Here is a 20,254-nt window from a genome sequence, read left to right on the forward strand (position 1 = left end):
ATGTTCTATTAGACGTATATTTTGTTCGGTGTTTGACTCCTCTCAGTTTAGTTTGTCTTTATCTGAAACCAGAGAAAAGGGTTATGTATAGAATAATTAGCTGTATAAGTTTTTCTGTGAAGTCTTCCAATCCGTACTTGGCCAGTGTGGTGGACGATGGCCTAAATCTAGTTCCAAGAGCAGTATCCCCCGTAGCAGGACCGTAGTGAATTGATTCTTACTCATAACTAATGTCATCATTAATATATAGAGTAGGTGGACACCAAAAACGTTTAAAATTCATTGCAACATTAGTATTAACCGTTCTTAGTAGCCGCAGAATTATGCGGTTTTCTTGACACAAATGCGAATTTCTAGAGCAGGTACATACTACATTTATTTCCAAACGTAAATGATTTCCCTCCTTACTTTATAAAAGTGAATATTTTGGTATATTTCATTAAATAATCAGGAGAACTTGCACTTTACTATATTGTTCGAATTTTAAACCAAAATACATCATTCTGTTATACGAAATACCGATCAAAGTTTGCACTTCGCAATCGCCATTGAAAAGACATCAACGCTCACTCCCGCCTGTGAGTTTATGCACAAATGTTACACACTGTTTTATGCACAAATTACGGTTTCCATACGACATAATCACTGCTGCTTATTTTCCAAAAACTAAGTGGGTACTTCGTCTTAACATTTTGAACAAATCAATATATATGGTTTAATGAATAATATGACTTATGGTAAGTATATACCTATTCATATCTTTAAGCGCCGACTCTTACGTTTAACCTTCTCGATTAATGCTATCCCTCTCCATATGACTACAATCGTGAGCTGGCACTTATTCAGAGCAAAAGTTGCATAAAGAAGGCCTCTGACACCATGTCAGAGGATAACTGAGTGCGAAACATATAAAAATTAAATTAAATATTAAATAAATTTACTAAGACAATACACATATCGCCACCTACCTTAGTAGGTGTAATACATATAAACGTCCAGACACTGAAAAACATTCTCGCTCATCACACAAAATTTTTCCAGTAGGTAGTGGGAATCGAACCCACGGCCTTGGGCTCAGAAAGCAGGGTCGCTGCAAACTGCGCTAATCGGCCGTCACTGCGCCAATCGGCCGTCTAAGTTTGAAATTTACTAACTACTACTAACTCGAACTAATTGAAATACCCTATGTATCAAAATGAGGTATGTATAGGCACGTAAGCAGTACAGACTACCTACGGCCGCGCAACTTTACGTAAGAAAGATAGGTGATAACTACTTTGAATTAGAAATTGTATCCCGTAGGTTAACTATCGCTTGGAGATCTACTTACGTATCATAATTACGTAAGTATTGGTTTCAATGCTTCCGTACTCGTACTATGGAAAACTAGAGTTTCCGTAATACAAAGACAATACAATGCAAGACAGAATCCCAACTAATATTATAAATGTTTATGTAAGTTTGTTTGTTACGCTTTCACGCAAAAACTATTTAACCGATCCTCATGAAACTTTGTACACATATTCTTGTAAGTGTTAGAAGTAATATAGGATACTTTTTTTCCCGACATTAAGCTCGGTTCCTTTGGGAGAGGGGATGAAAGTGTTTGACGATTTTACACCATAACCGACAATTTATAACCGATTTAAATAATTATTTTTGCACTATAGAGGTTATTATATGTGTTTAATTTTCCCCAAACTTTGTGTAGATCTGAATGTAGTTAGATAGAGGACAGAACTCCTCATTTAAGGCTTAGCGATACTGAAAACTTTAATTTTTTTTAGAACTACAACTAAATTGAATGCCACATCAAAAAACGAAATCAAACGCAGACGAAGTTGCGGGCAACAGCTAGTACTAGATATAGGTGTGAAGGCTTTAGGTATTCCAATCTACATATAGTTTTGAAAAATATCTAAAATCCCAGAATTAAGAACATACAAAAACCGTGTACACGACTAATATTGAAGCATCAAAAACCACTCCACTTTAGATTGGTTTCTCGAACGAACGGTAAGTCACTTCATGTTATTTAGCAGTTGACAGTAATTATTTTACCTCTATGTTCTTGAAACAACGTTAAATGGGAAAGAATTTGTGACCTAGCAACATTCTGCGGATGTAAAGTGAGGGGGAGTTTTCATTGTTTTTGGACACAATGCACTGCATATACTAATAGCTGAATGAGGATTCTGTATATTCTTAATTCAATGGCTTAAAAATTCCTTTGGAATTGAATTGTTTTGGTACCTACATGTTTATGTACCTGTACCTATGAATTAATTTGGTATATTTATTAGTAGACTCAAACTTTGAATAAAAAACAATTTTAACGTTTCGAGTCTCTGAATTCTTGCAAAGCATGGATGAATACTGTTGTGTGTTGTTGAGTGACAAAGATTATCGCTAAAAGGTACTCATTATATTCAGTTTATTTGTACAACATATAACATAACGTTTTGCAATTTAAGTTCATGTGAGTGGTACCTACATTATGCACGTCTCAATAATCGTTTATCGAATAAACCGGGACTGTCTAGACTCTAAAACAGCATAACCTATTTTCAATATAAGTACATATAAGGAAGATTATGTGTTGAAAGTTGGTAATATAATTTAAAAATTAATTCTCCCTACTCCATTTTCACAATGTTCAGTGATAAAGCTACTTTTTAAATGTTATCTGTTTATGTAACTATGTTTAGTTTTATTGTTTTTTTATATAATAATATGTGCATTTTCATATTCGGTATAAATCGTGTCACGTAATAAGAGCGCCTGACCAATAAGTATTAGCGTTATTAATTCGTTTATTTATAAATTCGAAAGTGCCTGATTGTCTTTTACCTTTTTGCCCATAAACAGCAGATTTTAATAAAAGCAAGGAGATGGATTACATACTGGGGCCCAATCTCCTGTTTATTCCTGGGCTGGATACTAAGGACCTGGCATACCTACTTTTTTCAGTTACAGCCGGTTCCTGCAGTACTTAAATTAAACCAGGAAGAACGCGCACGAAGTCGTGGGAAACAGCTATTTTGTTTTAACTAAAACTTAGTTTAATGTAGGTAAATGTAAGAGTTACACTATGCCATTTATATTTATTTAACTGAGCTATTTTGATGCTTTGGCATTTTTAGTAAGTCAGTTTTTAGTTTATATTTGTTAAATTTTAGTCAATTTTATTCAATTTGTTTCACTTATGTTTCCTTTAGTCACTTTTTACATGACACCTAGCAATAGCATACTTAAGCAATGCATATGGAATTTGTTTATGCATTTCTATTAGTTATTAAAATTGTACAGATCGTTTCGAATGTAATCAATGTCTGTTATTGGAAACAATCATTTTATCCGAATGTATTGAGTCACTTTAAATTTAATCGGGAATTACTTACATATTGCGAAAAGATATTTGCACTACCGCATTGCCAACATATACCTACTACCTAAGTCATCGTCAAAGTAAAGAAAGTAAAGAAACGTAAGAATTTAGGTTGGTAACGAATTACATAATTTAATTAGTAAATAAATGAGCACGCACTTGGACCTTTTTGTTACAGTTCCACCAATATTTCAAACCAGTATTTTATTTTGAGTTAAGTTCTCTTGTTGAACAGCACGTTATATGGAGATTGTTTGTATCAAAATCACTTTAGGCGACAAGCCCGCGCGTATTGTTGCAAGCTCTTTACTGACATCGACGCGGTCTCGGCCAGTCTCACTGCAGTTACCTAACCACCACCCACTCTAACCACACTGTTATTTAACCATACTGGGGATATTAATACTGACTTATAATAAAGGTGAACAGTTTGTTTTTTTGTTGGAACATGCTAATCTCTGTAACTATCTGGAAAATCTTTTGTTCCCTAAATTTTAAGGAAGGCTGAACTTTTAAAACGTTCACCCCTATGGGTATGAAAGTTTCTTTATGTCGGAACGCTTTAAACCTCAGCAAATATCAGTCCGATTTAAAAAATCTGTTTTGCTTTTGATAGCACAATTCCTGAGGAAGGCAGAAGGGCTGTTCAACGCGTGGGGTCCAGACCCAACGCGTTGAACCGCTTTTACCGCACTATACACAATACATCCAGGTGTATTGTGAAGCGGACACACGTGGATGAACGTGATTTTGGATACCAATTACCAATGCATTCGTTTAAACGAGTTAAAAAGCATTTATTACACGGAGATTAAGTACTATAGAATTGACGAATTTCGTAATGACAAGGTTACTTGGAAGCACACAGTTCCGCTTTTATCTCTCACAAGAAGGAATAAATTGTAGAGTGATGATGTTAGGAAAGAGTAACTAACTAAGTTTCTAGGCTCTTCTCGGTGCAATCTGCCTTTCGAACCGGTGCAGTGGTAGAGTCACGTCTAACAGACAGACTTTAGGTTTGCGGAATTGCGGAGTAAACTGAATTGAAATGAATTAATTTTGGGTGGCAACTTGGCACCGGTTCAGGACACACATTTCGCCTGTAATGTACGCATTATAATTATAAGTGCCATTTATGGTTTATATATTTTTGACTTTAAACTTTGACTTAATCATCACCATCATCATCATCATTATCACTTCAGGCGAGTGAAGTCCACTGCTGGACATAGGTCTTTTGTAGAGAGTTCCAAAATCCACGGTCCTGGGCCGCTTGTTCCCAGCGACTCATTTGATGTCGTCTGTCCACCTCGTTGGGGGCCGACCAACGCTGCGTTTACCTGCGCTATTCCAACACCTTGGAAAGTTGGAACCCCAACATCCATCGGTTCTCCGAGCTATGTGCCCCGCACATTTCCACTTCAGCTTTGCAATTCGCTGAGCTATGTCGGTAACTCTGGTTGGTCTGGTTTGACTTAATCAATAAATATTTATTTTAGTTAAATGCAAGCATTTTTGTTTCTCATGTGAGAAGTCGTTACACTTCATTTGGGCCCCAACAAATTTTGATATCGGGGCTCGGGCACGCTACGCCACTGGCGCAAAGCATTCAGACTCTCGTAAAAGGATGTCATATACCCTTTTACTACTTAGGTACTATCAATTTAATCTATATACAGATTGCAGACTAATATCATAAACTAGCAGACCCTGGCTAACTAGCACTCCGTCTACGCAAAATTGTTAGGTACCGGTTCCAATTGTATTTTTAAACTACACACACTCAAACACGAAAGTTAAAATATAGGTACAGAACCCAATTCAGTGCCATCCACTTGACGGGCCAAATTGCGATAAAACTATTCTATATAGTAACCTGTCTCAAGTTGGAAAAAATTACACGCTCGTGCAAAATTGTATAAAATTCGATGAAGTACTTTCATTCGAGACAAACAACTTGACACGCTATTTATATTCAACTGTAGCTGATAGTTGTGCGTGGCGGCTTTTCCCGCGCAAATTTTTGGACGCTTTTGTGTATTAAAATTATATCAAGAACTATTCATAATTATGTCGGTATTATATGATTAAAGTACCTACTCATTATTACCTATTCAAAAGTCCACGAGAGACTATCTTGCTATCATAGTTAAGTCGCAATAGCAGCTTTTGTGTTCTAAATTTATTAAATCGCCGGTAGAAACAAAAATTGGTTACATTAGTATCGAAGTATGAATTCTTATTCAAATAAACAAGTTTTATCATGAAGGGTAATTAGGTACGTATATAGTGAAATACTTTTTAAATCATTCCAATCCGTAGAAAAACTCGCGAGTTTAAAAATGTAAACAAAACAGTTATTTTTACAGCTGGTACACCTAAACAATCGGGTGTAGTTTTTAAAAATATTTATTTTAATATTTTTAATAAATACACCCGACAGTTTTATACAAGAATATACAACTTCAAGTATACTTTAAAAACAAAACCGTTCGCGGAGGAAGTCGTGGGCAGCAGCTAGTAGGTAATATATCTGTTCTTGCTCTTGTAGCTTTAATCATCTACTATTTAAAACCCGTAAATATTAAATAAGGTGTTCAAATGAATATAAACATTAAGTTACGGTGAAAAATAGATCGGTGGCAATCAAATTCTGTTGGACGTAAATCTTTAAACTTACTTAAAATGTTTTAAAATAATGTTATCTATAGAAGAGAGAGAAAAGGACAACATTTACTTTTAGACCTTCCAATCTACTTTTGATTATGAGATTTTTTATATAACAGAGATTTTACAAAAAAAGCAGACAAATACCCTATGTATTTGACTGCTTTTTTATTATCTTAATTGAGCCATAATGCTTTTTTTAAAGCTAACTATAAGTTTATTTCGGCACGAGTTGCAATATTTTAAATGAAATTCAATAAATCAAAATAGCGCCAAAACAAACGGTTTAGGGTCACGTGACTGCAACAGCATCACAAGACTATACTATAATAATGTAATTTTTTTTTGTAATCTGCAGTGTCACTCGCTAACATTTAGTTTTAAGCGTTTATTTAGGGAAAAATATGGTTTAAAAACTTACTCCTTGAATAATGTAAAGGAATGTTCTAAAAACGTTTAAACCACATACCGAGAATCCGACAGACGTCCGAGTACGTTGCCACGTACGATTTTAGTCTTTATTTCTCTAGGAATAAAGTACTTTCTAACAATAACAATACCAAATTGTTACCAGTCTTTTGACGCGAAATGAGTGTAAACAGAGAGTCTATCAATCAATTGTGTTCACATAACATTTACTACAAAATGTACAAATATATTTTATGTTATGATGTATAGTATATTTTAACTTTATTTTCTCGTTTCGTAAAATGAAATATTTTTCAATAATAATATTTTTTAAGGATTTCACCAGCACGTGAGTCAAAAACAAATACCTTCAGGAACAAATTGGCTAAAATATCTACTACAGTAGTTACAACAATACTAATAAATGGCATTAAACGCTAATAAAAACTGCTGTCTCTATAAACCATGGAGTATAGAGGTAAGGAGAGTAATCTTATATGGGAGAAAAGTTGAAAAAGTGTCCAGTTGTTGCGCTAAATAACAGTTCAAAAATCCTCGACAATGGCGCTGGTGGATGCATAAGGTATGGTATGAATGTAGCAATTATAGCAATTGTAGATGAATTGAAGTATGCCGAGTTAAAAAAGTTAATGTCATTATCGACTAAAGTAGATAAAGTAGTTAATTATTGAGAATTTCAACAACTTACGTTATTATAACCAAACGTGCGTTTAGCGTGATTTTATTTCGTAAACAGTAAATAGTACGGTTATTGATATATAAACATTTAATTTTATGAAAAAGTGAGTGAATAACAGAACAGTTATGGTAAAATTTGTGTTGTGAAAAGTTGTCCAAGTGGACGTAATCCCCAAAACAAAAAAAATAATTCACCTCAGCCTCTTTCGTATTTCCAACCAACAGTATGTAAATCAAAAATTGTCAAGTGTCTGCTAATTTTAGTGTCGTGAAAAACATACATTATGGTAAACGAAAGCATATTATTTTTTATTTATCTAATTTCACAGACACCGGCAAGATTACAAAATTGGAAAATTTCGCTGGGTATTGAATTAAAAGCTACTGATTACATCTGTCATCTCTATTTTAAAGAGGAGCAAATAAAAATGTACGAGAAACTGTACATAAAAGAAGAGCTCGTAATTATGCCTTTAGGAAAAAAAATACTAAAAGAAGAAGCTTTACTAACGATCCAGCATCAGTTTATTCCGGTATTTGAACATGAGTTTTTAACAACTGTAGATGAACTGAAAATACCAAGCTTACATTCGAATAACAATGGAGACGAAGAGCTATTTCTAGTGCAAGAAAATAACATCGAGCCCCAGACAATATTAGTAAATGATGTTCCTGATAATCTAATAGATGATGGTGTTCAAAGGGAGCAAGACTTGATAGAACCACCTTTCAGTCAACACGCCTGTAAGGATTCGAAGAATCTACAAGAAATCGAAGCTCCAAAATTGCCACCGTTTTGGTTGTATATACCCGAGCCCAATGGATTTGTATTTATGCGAATGGATCCAACAACTCAGCAGATCAAAATTCGGTTACGCTTAAACAAGGATACATCTATTAATGTATGTATCAATGAATGTCCGAGCAGATACATCTATTTTTTTTTAACAATCATTGATTATTATTTTTTTTCAGGTTCTTTTTCCTAACAATGACGAACTGCCTCTAAACGAAAAAATTAATTCATTAAGTTGTATCTATGACTACTTGAAATCAGTGGAAAGATGGCCTTTATGTGTTGGTACTCAGATTGACAGTATAAAGTAAGGATTGCTTGTTTCTGCTTAAGTGATTCATACAAGAAAAGGATTCATACAAATTGAATTAATATAATTACATTAATTTTCAGGTATTCAAAACTTTGTAAAAATGTGATTGTTGGTGATAACACTTATAAAAGGAACCAAGCTAATCCAAGATGTAAACCTTGTCGAATATTACGGAATCGATTGCAGAGTCGAAAGTCGACTTCAATTAATTTGGAAACAACAATTGCTAAAAAAAGACATGCTTCAAATCACAGCGGAATGATGTTATCAATAAAATGGACTTATATGGTGGACTGCGGTTTGCAAGTAATCAATTATTTGATATGACAAAGCAATTGGAAACGTGTGTGTTAAGAGCTGTCAGTAAAAACTTGACTAATGTAGAAACAATTTGCGGAATAACTATGGAACTCAGAAAAGAAACTGTTATGAAAATTGGGTGCTTGCAACATGAAAATAGTTTAACTGCAAAGGTTATAGATATTTATATTGTTATGCGCGCCCATTTTTTGGCTAAGTCAGAGAATAAGCGTTACGAATTAGCAAAAATTAAAACTAAAATGAATCGAAAAAATGCCAAATTATTATCATAAAATCAATACTTGCGATATTTTTTTTAATTCTTAATATTTAATTATACTATCATTTATTATTTTTCTTTTTTTTTTTTTAAATTATTAACAATGCTTAAGAATAAATTAAAAAACACTATTAAAAATTTATAAAAAAGAAGTTTCTCTTTCCTTGTTTATTTTTCAAGCCTACTCTAACAATATTTATATTTGGCGCTTCTTTTAAGAGTTACCCTGATGCATATGTGGCGCCACCCTAATTTAATACATTTTGATGACACTTTTTCATATACACAGATGACTCCCCTTACCTCAGCTATAAACCTATAAAACACTGACGTAAAAAGAAATACGTCAGTGCTTTAGAATTGAAATACTCTGTGTTTTGGTATTTCATTTTTTGCTGTTTTGTGACTGCTCTGTGGTGACTGACTTCCGTAAGTCGTAACAAAAACTTGTTATTGAGTGTTCTAATTATTTATTTTCAAGACTTTTTTACCAGTAAAGCGTTCTTAGAGAATTGACGAACACCTAGGGTTCTAAAAGTACTTAACAAAACTTAAAAGTTACTTCCAGTGCCACTTCGTCATGGCTACGAATATCCCACCCAATACCTCTAGTGCTCCTCCTAGCAATCCAAACGATCTTCCACCACCTTATGCCGCCGTAGTGGGCAACCCTCAGTATGGATTCGTAGCGCCGACTGGTGAGCCTTTTCCCCCTGCAGAAGGTGCATTTGTTCAACCCAAGCAGTTTACCGCGACGGGAGTTTACCCACATCCTGTAGTAGCCAGCGTTCCGCTTCAAGCTGGTGATGTCCCTCCGCAGCACGGTATGCAATTACCTGTGGGAGTAGTGATGCCCCCAGCAGTGGGCAGTCAACCCACCACTATCACATGTTTCAACTGTGGTAAAGTTGTTACTACAAGGGTGACTTATACAACTGCCTGGCATACTCACCTGGTGGCTGGATCCATTTGTGTCATCACAATGTAAGTGTTTCAAACTAATTATAAACTATATGTATAATTTAGAATTACAGCAAATTCATTTCTTAGCATGCTTTCAAGACTAAATGAATTGCACAACATATTTCATGTTTTGAAAATAAAATAAGTTTTTTTTTATTTTCAATTACTTTTAAATTTACATCATGATATGTACGATATGTACCTTTATGTAACAGATTTTTTTCGTTTTCTGTATATCCTTTCTATATTGAAAGCTGACAATTATCCTCCTTCATTAATTATGTTCAGGTTTTTTGATATCACTGTTCATATATCTTTTGGAAACCCCCCCATGCTTATCTCTACTGGAACCTAATTTTGGAACAAATGTTACCTACCTACCTACCTACCTAATATATCAACATATGAGATAAATAATTTAAAAATAACATTTGCTCAGAATACCTATTTACAATTGTTATTATTACTTCTATAGACCTTACCTACCTACCTTTGCCTAATGGTATAAGACCATTTCTTAAACCAGCAGGCCTAGCACGGGTGGGAGATAAAAATTATATCCCCTGACAAGGGATATAATGAACGTGCCCACCTGCTAAATCACTGGAACATGGAATAGAAGTTTACCCCCGTTTATTAATACACATATGTTATATGGATATTATTTCCACTTGTGTGCCAGTGCTCTGTGAGTTGATAAAGCGGTGGGAGAAGATCAATTTATATCCCTTCCCCGGGGATATAATTGTCTCCTGCCCATGCTAGCTGTGCAGTATTATTTTAAAATTAGTTTATTTGAAATACCTTGATATACCTACAAAACAACAATGTTAAAATAAAACTATTCTATGAGTTGCTAGTAAGCCACCTAATATTTTTCAGTTTAGTATTATCACATCTGACAAGGTTTTATTAACTGAATTTTGGTTATATGTTGTTTGCAGGGTCTGCTCGTTGTGCTGCCTTGGACTTGTACCATACTGCTTTGATTCATTCAAGGATGCAGAACACTATTGCCCAAACTGCAGCACTTTTATTGGCAAAAGTAACAAATGTTAAAAACTATTTTACACTAACACTAATTAAAAATCCCCCAATTACTTCGAACATTATTCAAGTAAAAAAAAATTAAGTCAATTATTGCATATAATCTATGGTGATAGGTTGATAATTAAATATATTCAAAAAAAATTATCTTGAATGTTTAAAATAAAGAGAAACTAAATGACAATATATTCTATGTGCTATAATCCGTCACATCATTATCATAATTTCTGTGGTTTTACCTAATTATACTATATGTAAGGGGGAAGTATTCTTGCATTGTGAAATGAAAGGTTTTGCTTATTTATTGATTAAATGTATATATTTATGTTGTTTTGTCAATGAACTCAAAATACAATTTTTACAATATTTATAATATTTTAGTTTGTATAATATTAACTGGTGCCATTTGTGAATAAATAAATAGCAAAAGAAAAAGATTTTGAGGTTGTAACAAATTATAATAATAATATTTTTTTTACAATATTTATTGTTCGTAACTTTTCTTACTCTTATATTTTATAATAGTCGATAATAATTTGTGGGCACATATAATCTTTATGAAATTATTGATGGTTTAACTTGATTTGAATGTACTATTTTTTTAAATTATTTTTGTAATTTTCATTTAAAATGTTAGGTCTTAGTTAACAAGATGCTATTTTTGTATCAAGGGAGGATGTCGTTTTTATATAAATAGCTTTAGCTGTATGTAAACATGATATACATGAACATTTCTAATTCTCTAGTGTGTTTCTATCCTTATGGCAAATACTTTTTATAATATATGACAAATTGTTTTGAACTAACATTCCACCATCATATCATATTAAATTATGTAATAGAATAAAATGTGCTACTATTTTGACAAAGTGATACTGACTTTATATTCACAGGCCTACTGCTAGCAGCTATAAAACAACTAAATCATTGGCAACTATACTAATCAAAGTATTAGGTCTAATGGTGGTATGACTATACATGCAATAAAATACATCAAGGCTTGATAACTAATTACATGCAATATATAATATGTAGCTAATGGAAAATAAAACATCACAATTATTATACTAAACAATAATGTATTATTGAAACTTTTTTATTATTTGTATGTATTTTCCTAACCGGTTTTCTAGTCCTTATGTTGTCCAGTGTCAGTTAAGATGTTTAAATAAAAAACATCATATTTGTTTTCCTTGTGTTTTTTCTATTCTGTCTTCAAACAGGAGATATGAATATTTTGTTTAAATTGTCATGAAAACAACCATATTTCTGCAGATAATGGCAACCTAATTTGTATATCACGTGGATTACAATGTTTTTCGCCCTATGAAATTTTATACTAGGTACCTATGATTACTTTTTAAATTATAAACACTTCCACAATTCCTCTATTTAATGAATTGTTATAAAAATAAAAAGTTTAAATACAAGCATGTGTTTTTTATGCCACACACACCCTTTAAATAAAATAACAAAATATATAACAACATAAAATGTGTAATTTTAATAATATTTATAACATAATTATATCTGGTATTGGTGTACTTGTCCTGATAAGATAACTGCTAAGAGGTCTCAGATAAACATTTTTACTTTGAAGTGATTCATCAATACTATAACTGTATAGATTGTGGTGTGTTTCCTGACTTAATGAAACATAGTAAAATAGTTCCTTTGTTTAAATCAGGTAGTACTTCTGACCCCACTAACTTCAGACCAATATCAGTACTGCCCACTTTCAGTAAAATTTTTGAAAAACTTATTTTAAATCAGTTACTTGCCTATTCTCATAAGTATGATTTACTCCACGTTAAACAATTTGGTTTTACACGGGGTCGCTCAACTATCGACGCTGGTGTTGAGCTAATACATAATATATTTGAAGCTTGGGAGGAGTCACATGATGCACTTGGTGTGTTCTGTGATTTGTCTAAGGCGTTTGATTGTGTTGTACATGAAACGTTAGTCAGAAAACTACACCACTATGGAATTCAGGGTGTAGCTCTCGACTTGATTAGTTACTACTTGCGTGATAGGGTGCAAATGGTAGACGTTAATGGAAAGCGGTCTAATGGGTCATTTGTGAAAATTGGTGTTCCACAGCGTTCTATATTAGGACCTTTTCTATTCCTTATTTACATTAATGACCTGCCTTACCTTGTTAAGGACAATCACGGGATAGTATTGTTTGCTGATGATACATCACTTATGTTCAAAATTAAGAGACGTGAATTAGCTTTAGACGATGTAAACAACTATCTCGCTAAAGTAGTACAATGGTTTGAAGCTAATAATTTGGTTTTAAATGAAAATAAAACTAAGTGCATAAAATTCACATTACCAAATGTTAAACATGTAAAAACCACTATACTACTTAATAATGAGGAATTGAATCCGGTGGATACAACAGTATTTCTAGGAATAACGTTAGATGCTAAACTTCAATAGGGCCCTCATGCTTCAGGGAACAGGCTTAGTTCTGCTGCCTATGCAGTAAAGAAGATACGCCACCTGACAGACATAGAAACTGCTAGGCTAGTCTATTTTAGTTACTTTCACAGCATTATGTCATATGGAATTTTACTATGGGGTAATGCTGCTGATATTGGCACTATTTTCGTGCTGCAGAAGAAGGCTGTTCGTGCGATCTATAAAATGGGTCCGAGAGAGTCATTGAAAGATAAATTTAAAGATGTTAAAATAATGACACTCTATAGCCAATACATATTTGAAAATTTAATGTATGTTCACAAAAATATATCAAAATTTAAAAGAAAATGTGACTGCAATAATTTGAACGTTAGAAGCAAAAATAAACTTGCAGTGCAGTACACTAGACTACACAAAATAAGCAATTCATTTAAAGGAAATTGTATACAATTTTACAATAAATTACCGGTTGATATCTTGGGGATGTCACTAAAGAAGTTCAAAGTTTGTATTAAGCGAAAGCTTATAGAAAAGTCCTATTATAGTATAAAGGATTACGTAAACGATAAAAAAGCTTGGGTGTAAACAATTGCTCTAACCAGGTTGCTTCTTAAATATTTTCTAATGACAATGTGAGATGGTGATAACAAAAAGAACACCCGGCTAAGTTTGTTGTGGGCTTCTTAGACCAGGGCGCGATTGGAACCCTCGTAGCTTTAGTTTTAAGTTTACGATTGTAGTTATCGCCATCACTACTCACTGCTATGTACACATTTTGTATATAATAACGCATCAAAAGTGCCATCTATGTGCCTATTTGAATAAAGATATATTTGACTTTGACTTTATAATCATTGTGGAAAATGCCATTTTTTATAAAAATATTTAAATGGGCCATCGAGAGACTAATTCAGTTACATCATGCAGAGAAATAGCACAATTGAGTTTAAATATGGAGACAACTCTACACCACCAGAACCTACCACCACCTTATACAATAATAGATCAAGCAACCACCCAAGCCCCAGCTATAGAACAACCGATTATTCACCAAACATTGATCAGCAACCATTGAAACATGTTCCTGTTTATACTAATTGTCCAAGTTGTCATAGAAGGACTTACAACTGTTAAATTTGTAAGTTCACATAAAACACACATGTTTGCTGGTTTTATATTTGGCTTGACCATGTAAGTATTGTAATGGCAGTGAATAGGTATCATTATCATCATATCAGCCCATTACTACTCCACTACAGGGCACAGGTCTCACCACCACACTGGCCATAAACCACCACACTGGTCCAGTGCTGAGAGCAGATTCCACACACTTTTAGAAAATTATAGAGAACTCAGGCATGCAGGTTTCCTCACGATGTTTTACTTTACCATTGAAGGAAGTAATATTTAAATTGCTTAAAACCCACATAACTTAGAAAAGTTAGAGGTGCATGCTGGGATTCAAACTCAGCCCCTCGAAAGTAAAGTCAAAGTCTTGCGGACTGGGCTATCACCGCTTCATAATAACACAACTTAATAAGTAAGTATAAGTTAAGGACCTGTAGAGTTAACATGCACACCACAAAATAAGTATCTTAACCGGTTACCCATAATTTCTTATAGAGATAGAGGCATAATGGCTAGACAACTAGTGCAGTAGTTTTGTATGCTAGTCCTACTGGAATCAAAAAATATATATTTCTTATATTAGCTGGCATATACATAATTTTCATTGTCCCAGTTAGTATATTCTAAAACGAGGTAGGTTAAATTTGGGTACCAGTTTAACTATAAAGCTAGATATACAGAGCAATATCAGTAATATGAGTAGTACTGTTTCTGAGTGTTTGTCTGCAATGCCAAGCAAAGTCAGTAAAAGAGCTATTCTGTTACTAATTATGTCTGTTATTTTTTTCAGATGGTGTATGCTGTGTTGTCTGGCCACTATTCCTTATGCATTTTCAACGTTTAAAAAAGCTTATCACTATTGTTCCAATTATAAATGAAAGTAGTTTTAAATATATAAACTAGCACTAGACTCCAATACCATTTTATGGTAAGAGAAGTAGCTAAAAAGCTTGATTTACTTTTAATTTATAATTAGCTTCTCAGATATAGCTGACTCACAATCCCCAGACAAAATACACATAAAATTGCATATTTGAGGATCAGATGGACATAGCTGTGTGTATCAGACACTAGGAAGCCATGAAATAATATTAATTTCATAAAACTGAATCATTTTTAAAATCAAGTGAGGTTATAAGTTTATAAATAGAGTTAAATAAAATATACTTCATTCAAAACATGTTTTTATTTTATCATTAGTGTATTCTGTGCTTTATTTTATTCTAAAAGTATTCAATTACTATATGGCACTTGTAACCTAAAACAATCTGAAGCAATTTTCCATTTACCTTCAATCGCAACAACGAGGAATGTCTGTTGAAATGGTGTTTTCACCTGATCATTGTTGTATGTAACGTCACCACAGGCTTGTATGAGGTACGTAAGTTTATTTGATACCAGATTATCTTTTATATGTTGAGCATCCAGAGTTTTCAACACATGATTACTGGCAGGTAAATCCATTAAAAACTTCTGGATTTTTTCATTCCCATTAATACCATTTCCATTCCAAACCAATAAACCAGTGTCAAGATACAACTTGGAAGTAAGGTGTCTGCTATTGTCCAATTGTTTGTAGAATACCCTTGTGAATTCTTCGGCTGTTTCACAAGCGTTGTCAATATTTTTGTAAATTACTTCAGAAGCCATTTCCGTTCTTGTGTACAAAGTATAATAGTTTTATTCCTAGCGTTATAATGTCTTAGCTTACCGCTAACTTTTCAAATTGTATATTGTTTACTTCACAAACACAATTAGATAATAAATTCGTAGGTATCTGAGGTTGTTTGTTTCATTTGACGTTTCAGTTTTGTTTTCGACCAAAGAGTATAAACAGGCATTCTACTATTGATTATATTATACAAAGAGTCGTCCTAAGAAAAAAAAAAAGGCTACATGCCTACAAAAAAGGCTCATAAATTGGCTGCCAAGGGAGTAATAAACAGACTATAAGGAATATAAGGAAATAGTCAAATTAAGCAAATTTGTGGTGCATAATTATTATTTTTAATAAATGGCACATGTCTCAAATCGAACTACAATAAATAGTCTTTAGGTGAATGACTGAATACAAATTTATCTCCAAAGAAAAAAGTAGTAAAAGATATATACCACTGACCTCTATTATACCTCTATAGTATTAGAGGTCAGTGGAGATAAACACATTAGAGCAAGAGCCTCTCTTGCTGTAATATATTTATATTCAAGGACTTGATGGCCGCAAAATAAATTAGATCAAAATGGTACAATTTGTGGCCTTATCGCTACATAGCGATCTCTTTTAGGCAACAAAGTCGGTAAAGTAAACAAACATAGATGCGAGATGTTCAATAAATAGGATATAAGCATTACTTAAATAGGTTTAGAGCTATATACATATTTTTATTAAATAGAATAGAATATAATAGAAAAACTTTATTGCAACACAACACAATAGGAAAAATACAAGGAGAACAGTAATAGTACTGATATGAAACTCCTTTGTAATATTAAGTTCGACTCTGTTGATTGAACTTCACAGTAGTTTATTGTAATTCGAATATTGAATATTGACATCAATGTTATTCTGTTATTGTCTTGTATAATTTTAGTAATTAAAGCCCAGAGCTATGTTTTGCGGCATTACCTGTTTTATTTCAAGTACTTAGTGCTAGGGTGCATACATATAATTATATCTAAATATATAAAAGAGGAACCCACTGACTAATCTCGAAATCTTAGGAACTATAAAGCTTGAAATTTTAAAGGTAGAATCGTTTTAGAATGTAGGTGTCAGCTAAGAAACGGTAACAAGAAATTACCCCTCCAAGGGGGTAAAATAGGGTATGGAAGTTTGTATAAAAGTCCTATGTTTTAGAAGATAGAGACACCAAAATTCTCATTTAGGTTATGTATAAATGGGCTAATAAGATAGGTATGTTAAAAAAAGTTAGAAAAGGCTAAGTTTGAAAAGCTGAAACCGGCCCAGTAGAAGGAAAGAGGGATGAGATAGGTGGTAAAGGGCTAAAAAGTGGACTGCAGCTTACGGGATGAACGGATGCCTTGAAACTTGGGTTATAGTAATAATCCTATAAATAATATATTAAAATAACTTTAAACGACTAAGTTTGTCTTTCTGTATGTTTTTAGCCATCTACCGTATAAACTTTTGAACAACTTAAGGACATTTGAAATTTGCCGGTAGTTTTCTTTCTGGAGAAGGGCATATGCACCACAGGGAATCTTCTCAAGCCCACGAGAAATCCACGCCAAAAAGACGCGGGCATCTGCTTAAATTACCTTGTGGTGCACATCCTATATAATATGACATCATATGTAATATTAAAAAATTCAAAATATAAGCACTTTTGAAACGTCAAGTCTGTCTGTTTGTAGTGACTCTACCACCGGTTCGGAAGGCAGATTCTACCGAGAAGATGCCGGTAAGAAACTCAGCAGTTGCTCTTTTCCAACATCAACAATTTAACATTCATTTTTCTATCTTGTGAGAGATGAAAGCGGAGCCGGATGCTTCCAAGCAACTTTGTCATTAAGAAATTTAAATATTATAAACTTGAGAGTATGTATTCCAATCTGATTGTGACCTGAAAACAAAAGCAAAACCAAATTTTATCGCTGACGAATTCGCGAGCAACAACTAGTATAAGTATATATTATATACAAACTAGCCGACTCGCGCCACTTCGTCTGCACCAAATCGAATATAACCGGTTTAAATATCGTAAAAAACTTGGAACCTAAGTGCGGCGCTACCTACCGGGTCCTGTTTTATTTCCAAACTATATGGGCTTTAGGGACGCACTCAAACACATAACTTCGTATGAGTAAAATACAACAAATATCTAGAACCCAATTGCAGCGCTACTTACCGGCTCCAATCGGAATCCAAACTATCCAGGAACCCACTCAAACACATACCTCGTTAGTTTGCGAAAAATCTTCTTAAATGAACTTGATTGCAGTACAAACTACTAGGGCCCAATTGAGTTTAAAACGATTGTATATTATATATCTCAAGTTAGACCTAATGACAGTCGATACAGATAGTGAAGACAGCGACTTCTTTCAACTTACTGAGGTGTTTCCGAATTTAATATCTATTCTTGGCTTCAAATGCTCCCTATTTGGAACCTTCAATCACGTAAACATTACCAATCCCCTGGGACCTACTCCGGTTCCAACTTACCTACTATTAGTTTATTTGTCTCTCTTATCACAAATTACTGCAATTTATGTGGCCTAGTAGAGGTATAGGTATAAAATGTTGACCGAAGTCAATAAGTGGATGGGTGACCGACTTTGGATGTTTGAAAAAAAAATGGCACAGAAGAAAAGTTAAAGTAAGAGTCAAAATCGCAGTTAGTATGACTCAACTAACATTTTTTATTCAGTCCTTGCATTGAAGGCCTTATATATGTGGCAGAACTTTATGTATCTAGTATAGTTAGGCCTTAAATAAGGGGTTTGCTGCTGTCTGCTGTGGAGTTCTGTTCCTCTTAACTCAAATAATATCCAATTTTTTTTAGAGGAACATGTCCAGCACGCAGTCTCAATGCCATCACAACTTGTTGGCGCTTCAATCTTACCTCACAGAACCACGGGACACGAGGAGGCTCGCATTGTATGCTCTTATACCAGATACCTTTACTTTTTGACCGTTCGTCAAAATACACTTTCCAATTTTTGCAACATTCCTTTTTGAATTTTGTTAAAATTTCGCAATAGTTTGGTTTAACCTCAATATAATCTCCTTCGAACAATGCTCTTTTAGCCAGGGTATCAGCCATCTCGTTTCCCGTAAGTCCAATGTGCGAAGGAATCCACTGTAATTTTAAATCAATTCCTTTACATTGTAAGGAATTTATTACCCTCAATATTTCATACGCTACTGATATACCCCTTGTTCCTCGAACACAACCCATTATATGAAGAATAGCACTTTTGCTATCTGAATAAATTACAATATTTCTATCTGTAACATTTACAGCATAGGAAATTGCTAACAATATAGCAGTGAGTTCAGCAGTCATAATAGAAACGTTACTATTAATCTTTAACATTTTCCCTATGTTACAGTTTGGATCATAAAAGGAACACCCAACATTCAATTTATCTTTAGAGCCGTCCGTGTATAACGAATACCATCCAGTATATTTACCATGAATTTCCCGTATTGTTTCCTGTCTTAGTATATTTATATCAGACTTTTTTTTTTGAATATTTCATACAGTCTAAATTGCTTTTACCTACATTACTTATACCAATACTAGAGACCCACGTATTCAAACAAAACATATCCAAAGGATTCGAGGACATTATATTCTCGTCCTTCGTTTTTAAATATGTTTCTGGTAGCAAGGGTTTCTTTTTGTTACACCAGTAACTATTATCAATTAGTAAACTATTGCTATATTGCTATCAGACCAGGACTGACATTTTAAACAATATTTTGTTGCAAGATAAGTCCTCCTTATAATTAACGGCACTATACAAAGATCACTTTCCATCACGTGTATAGGGGTTGATCTTATGTATCCTCCAATGATCCTCATAGACTGGTTTTGAATCTTATCTAACTTATACAAGTGGGTATTAGCACTGTTACTATACAGAAAGATAAAAATACTTAATTGGATAAAGATTAATATCATGTTAGGAATGTCACCATCTTTCGATTGCACTTGTTTTGATTGACAAATAAAAATGAAAGCGGTAATTGTGGGCTAACCTTGCGGACTTTTGTAAATAATAAGAATTACTTTCAACATGCGGTACCTAATTTTAATGTATCATCGATCATTTATAAACTCACTCGCTCCTACAAACTTAAAATAT

The 20,254-nt window shown here is 33.5% G+C and overlaps 3 protein-coding genes across 3 annotated transcripts; 2 read left to right on the forward strand and 1 right to left on the reverse strand.

The window, feature by feature from the left end:
* Positions 1–7,590: 7,590 nt before the first annotated feature.
* LOC120632178 lies at positions 7,591–8,598 on the forward strand. Its single transcript, XM_039901984.1, has 3 exons — positions 7,591–8,064; positions 8,138–8,265; positions 8,352–8,598. Exons 1-3 carry the CDS (start codon positions 7,591–7,593, stop codon positions 8,596–8,598), a joined length of 849 nt encoding a protein of 282 aa, XP_039757918.1.
* A 619-nt stretch (positions 8,599–9,217) lies between these two features.
* Positions 9,218–11,218, forward strand: LOC120632053 (lipopolysaccharide-induced tumor necrosis factor-alpha factor homolog). The gene is made up of 2 exons (XM_039901818.1): positions 9,218–9,835; positions 10,759–11,218. Exons 1-2 carry the CDS (start codon positions 9,432–9,434, stop codon positions 10,871–10,873), a joined length of 519 nt encoding a protein of 172 aa, XP_039757752.1. The 5' UTR covers positions 9,218–9,431; the 3' UTR covers positions 10,874–11,218.
* Positions 11,219–15,586: 4,368 nt separating this feature from the next.
* Positions 15,587–16,228, reverse strand: LOC120632095 (NTF2-related export protein). Its single transcript, XM_039901885.1, has one exon. It carries the CDS (start codon positions 16,067–16,069, stop codon positions 15,653–15,655), a length of 417 nt encoding a protein of 138 aa, XP_039757819.1. The 5' UTR covers positions 16,070–16,228; the 3' UTR covers positions 15,587–15,652.
* Positions 16,229–20,254: the final 4,026 nt, after the last annotated feature.

Source organism: Pararge aegeria, chromosome 19 (genome assembly GCF_905163445.1).
Source record: "Pararge aegeria chromosome 19, ilParAegt1.1, whole genome shotgun sequence".
Classification (NCBI taxonomy): Eukaryota; Metazoa; Arthropoda; class Insecta; order Lepidoptera; family Nymphalidae; genus Pararge; species Pararge aegeria.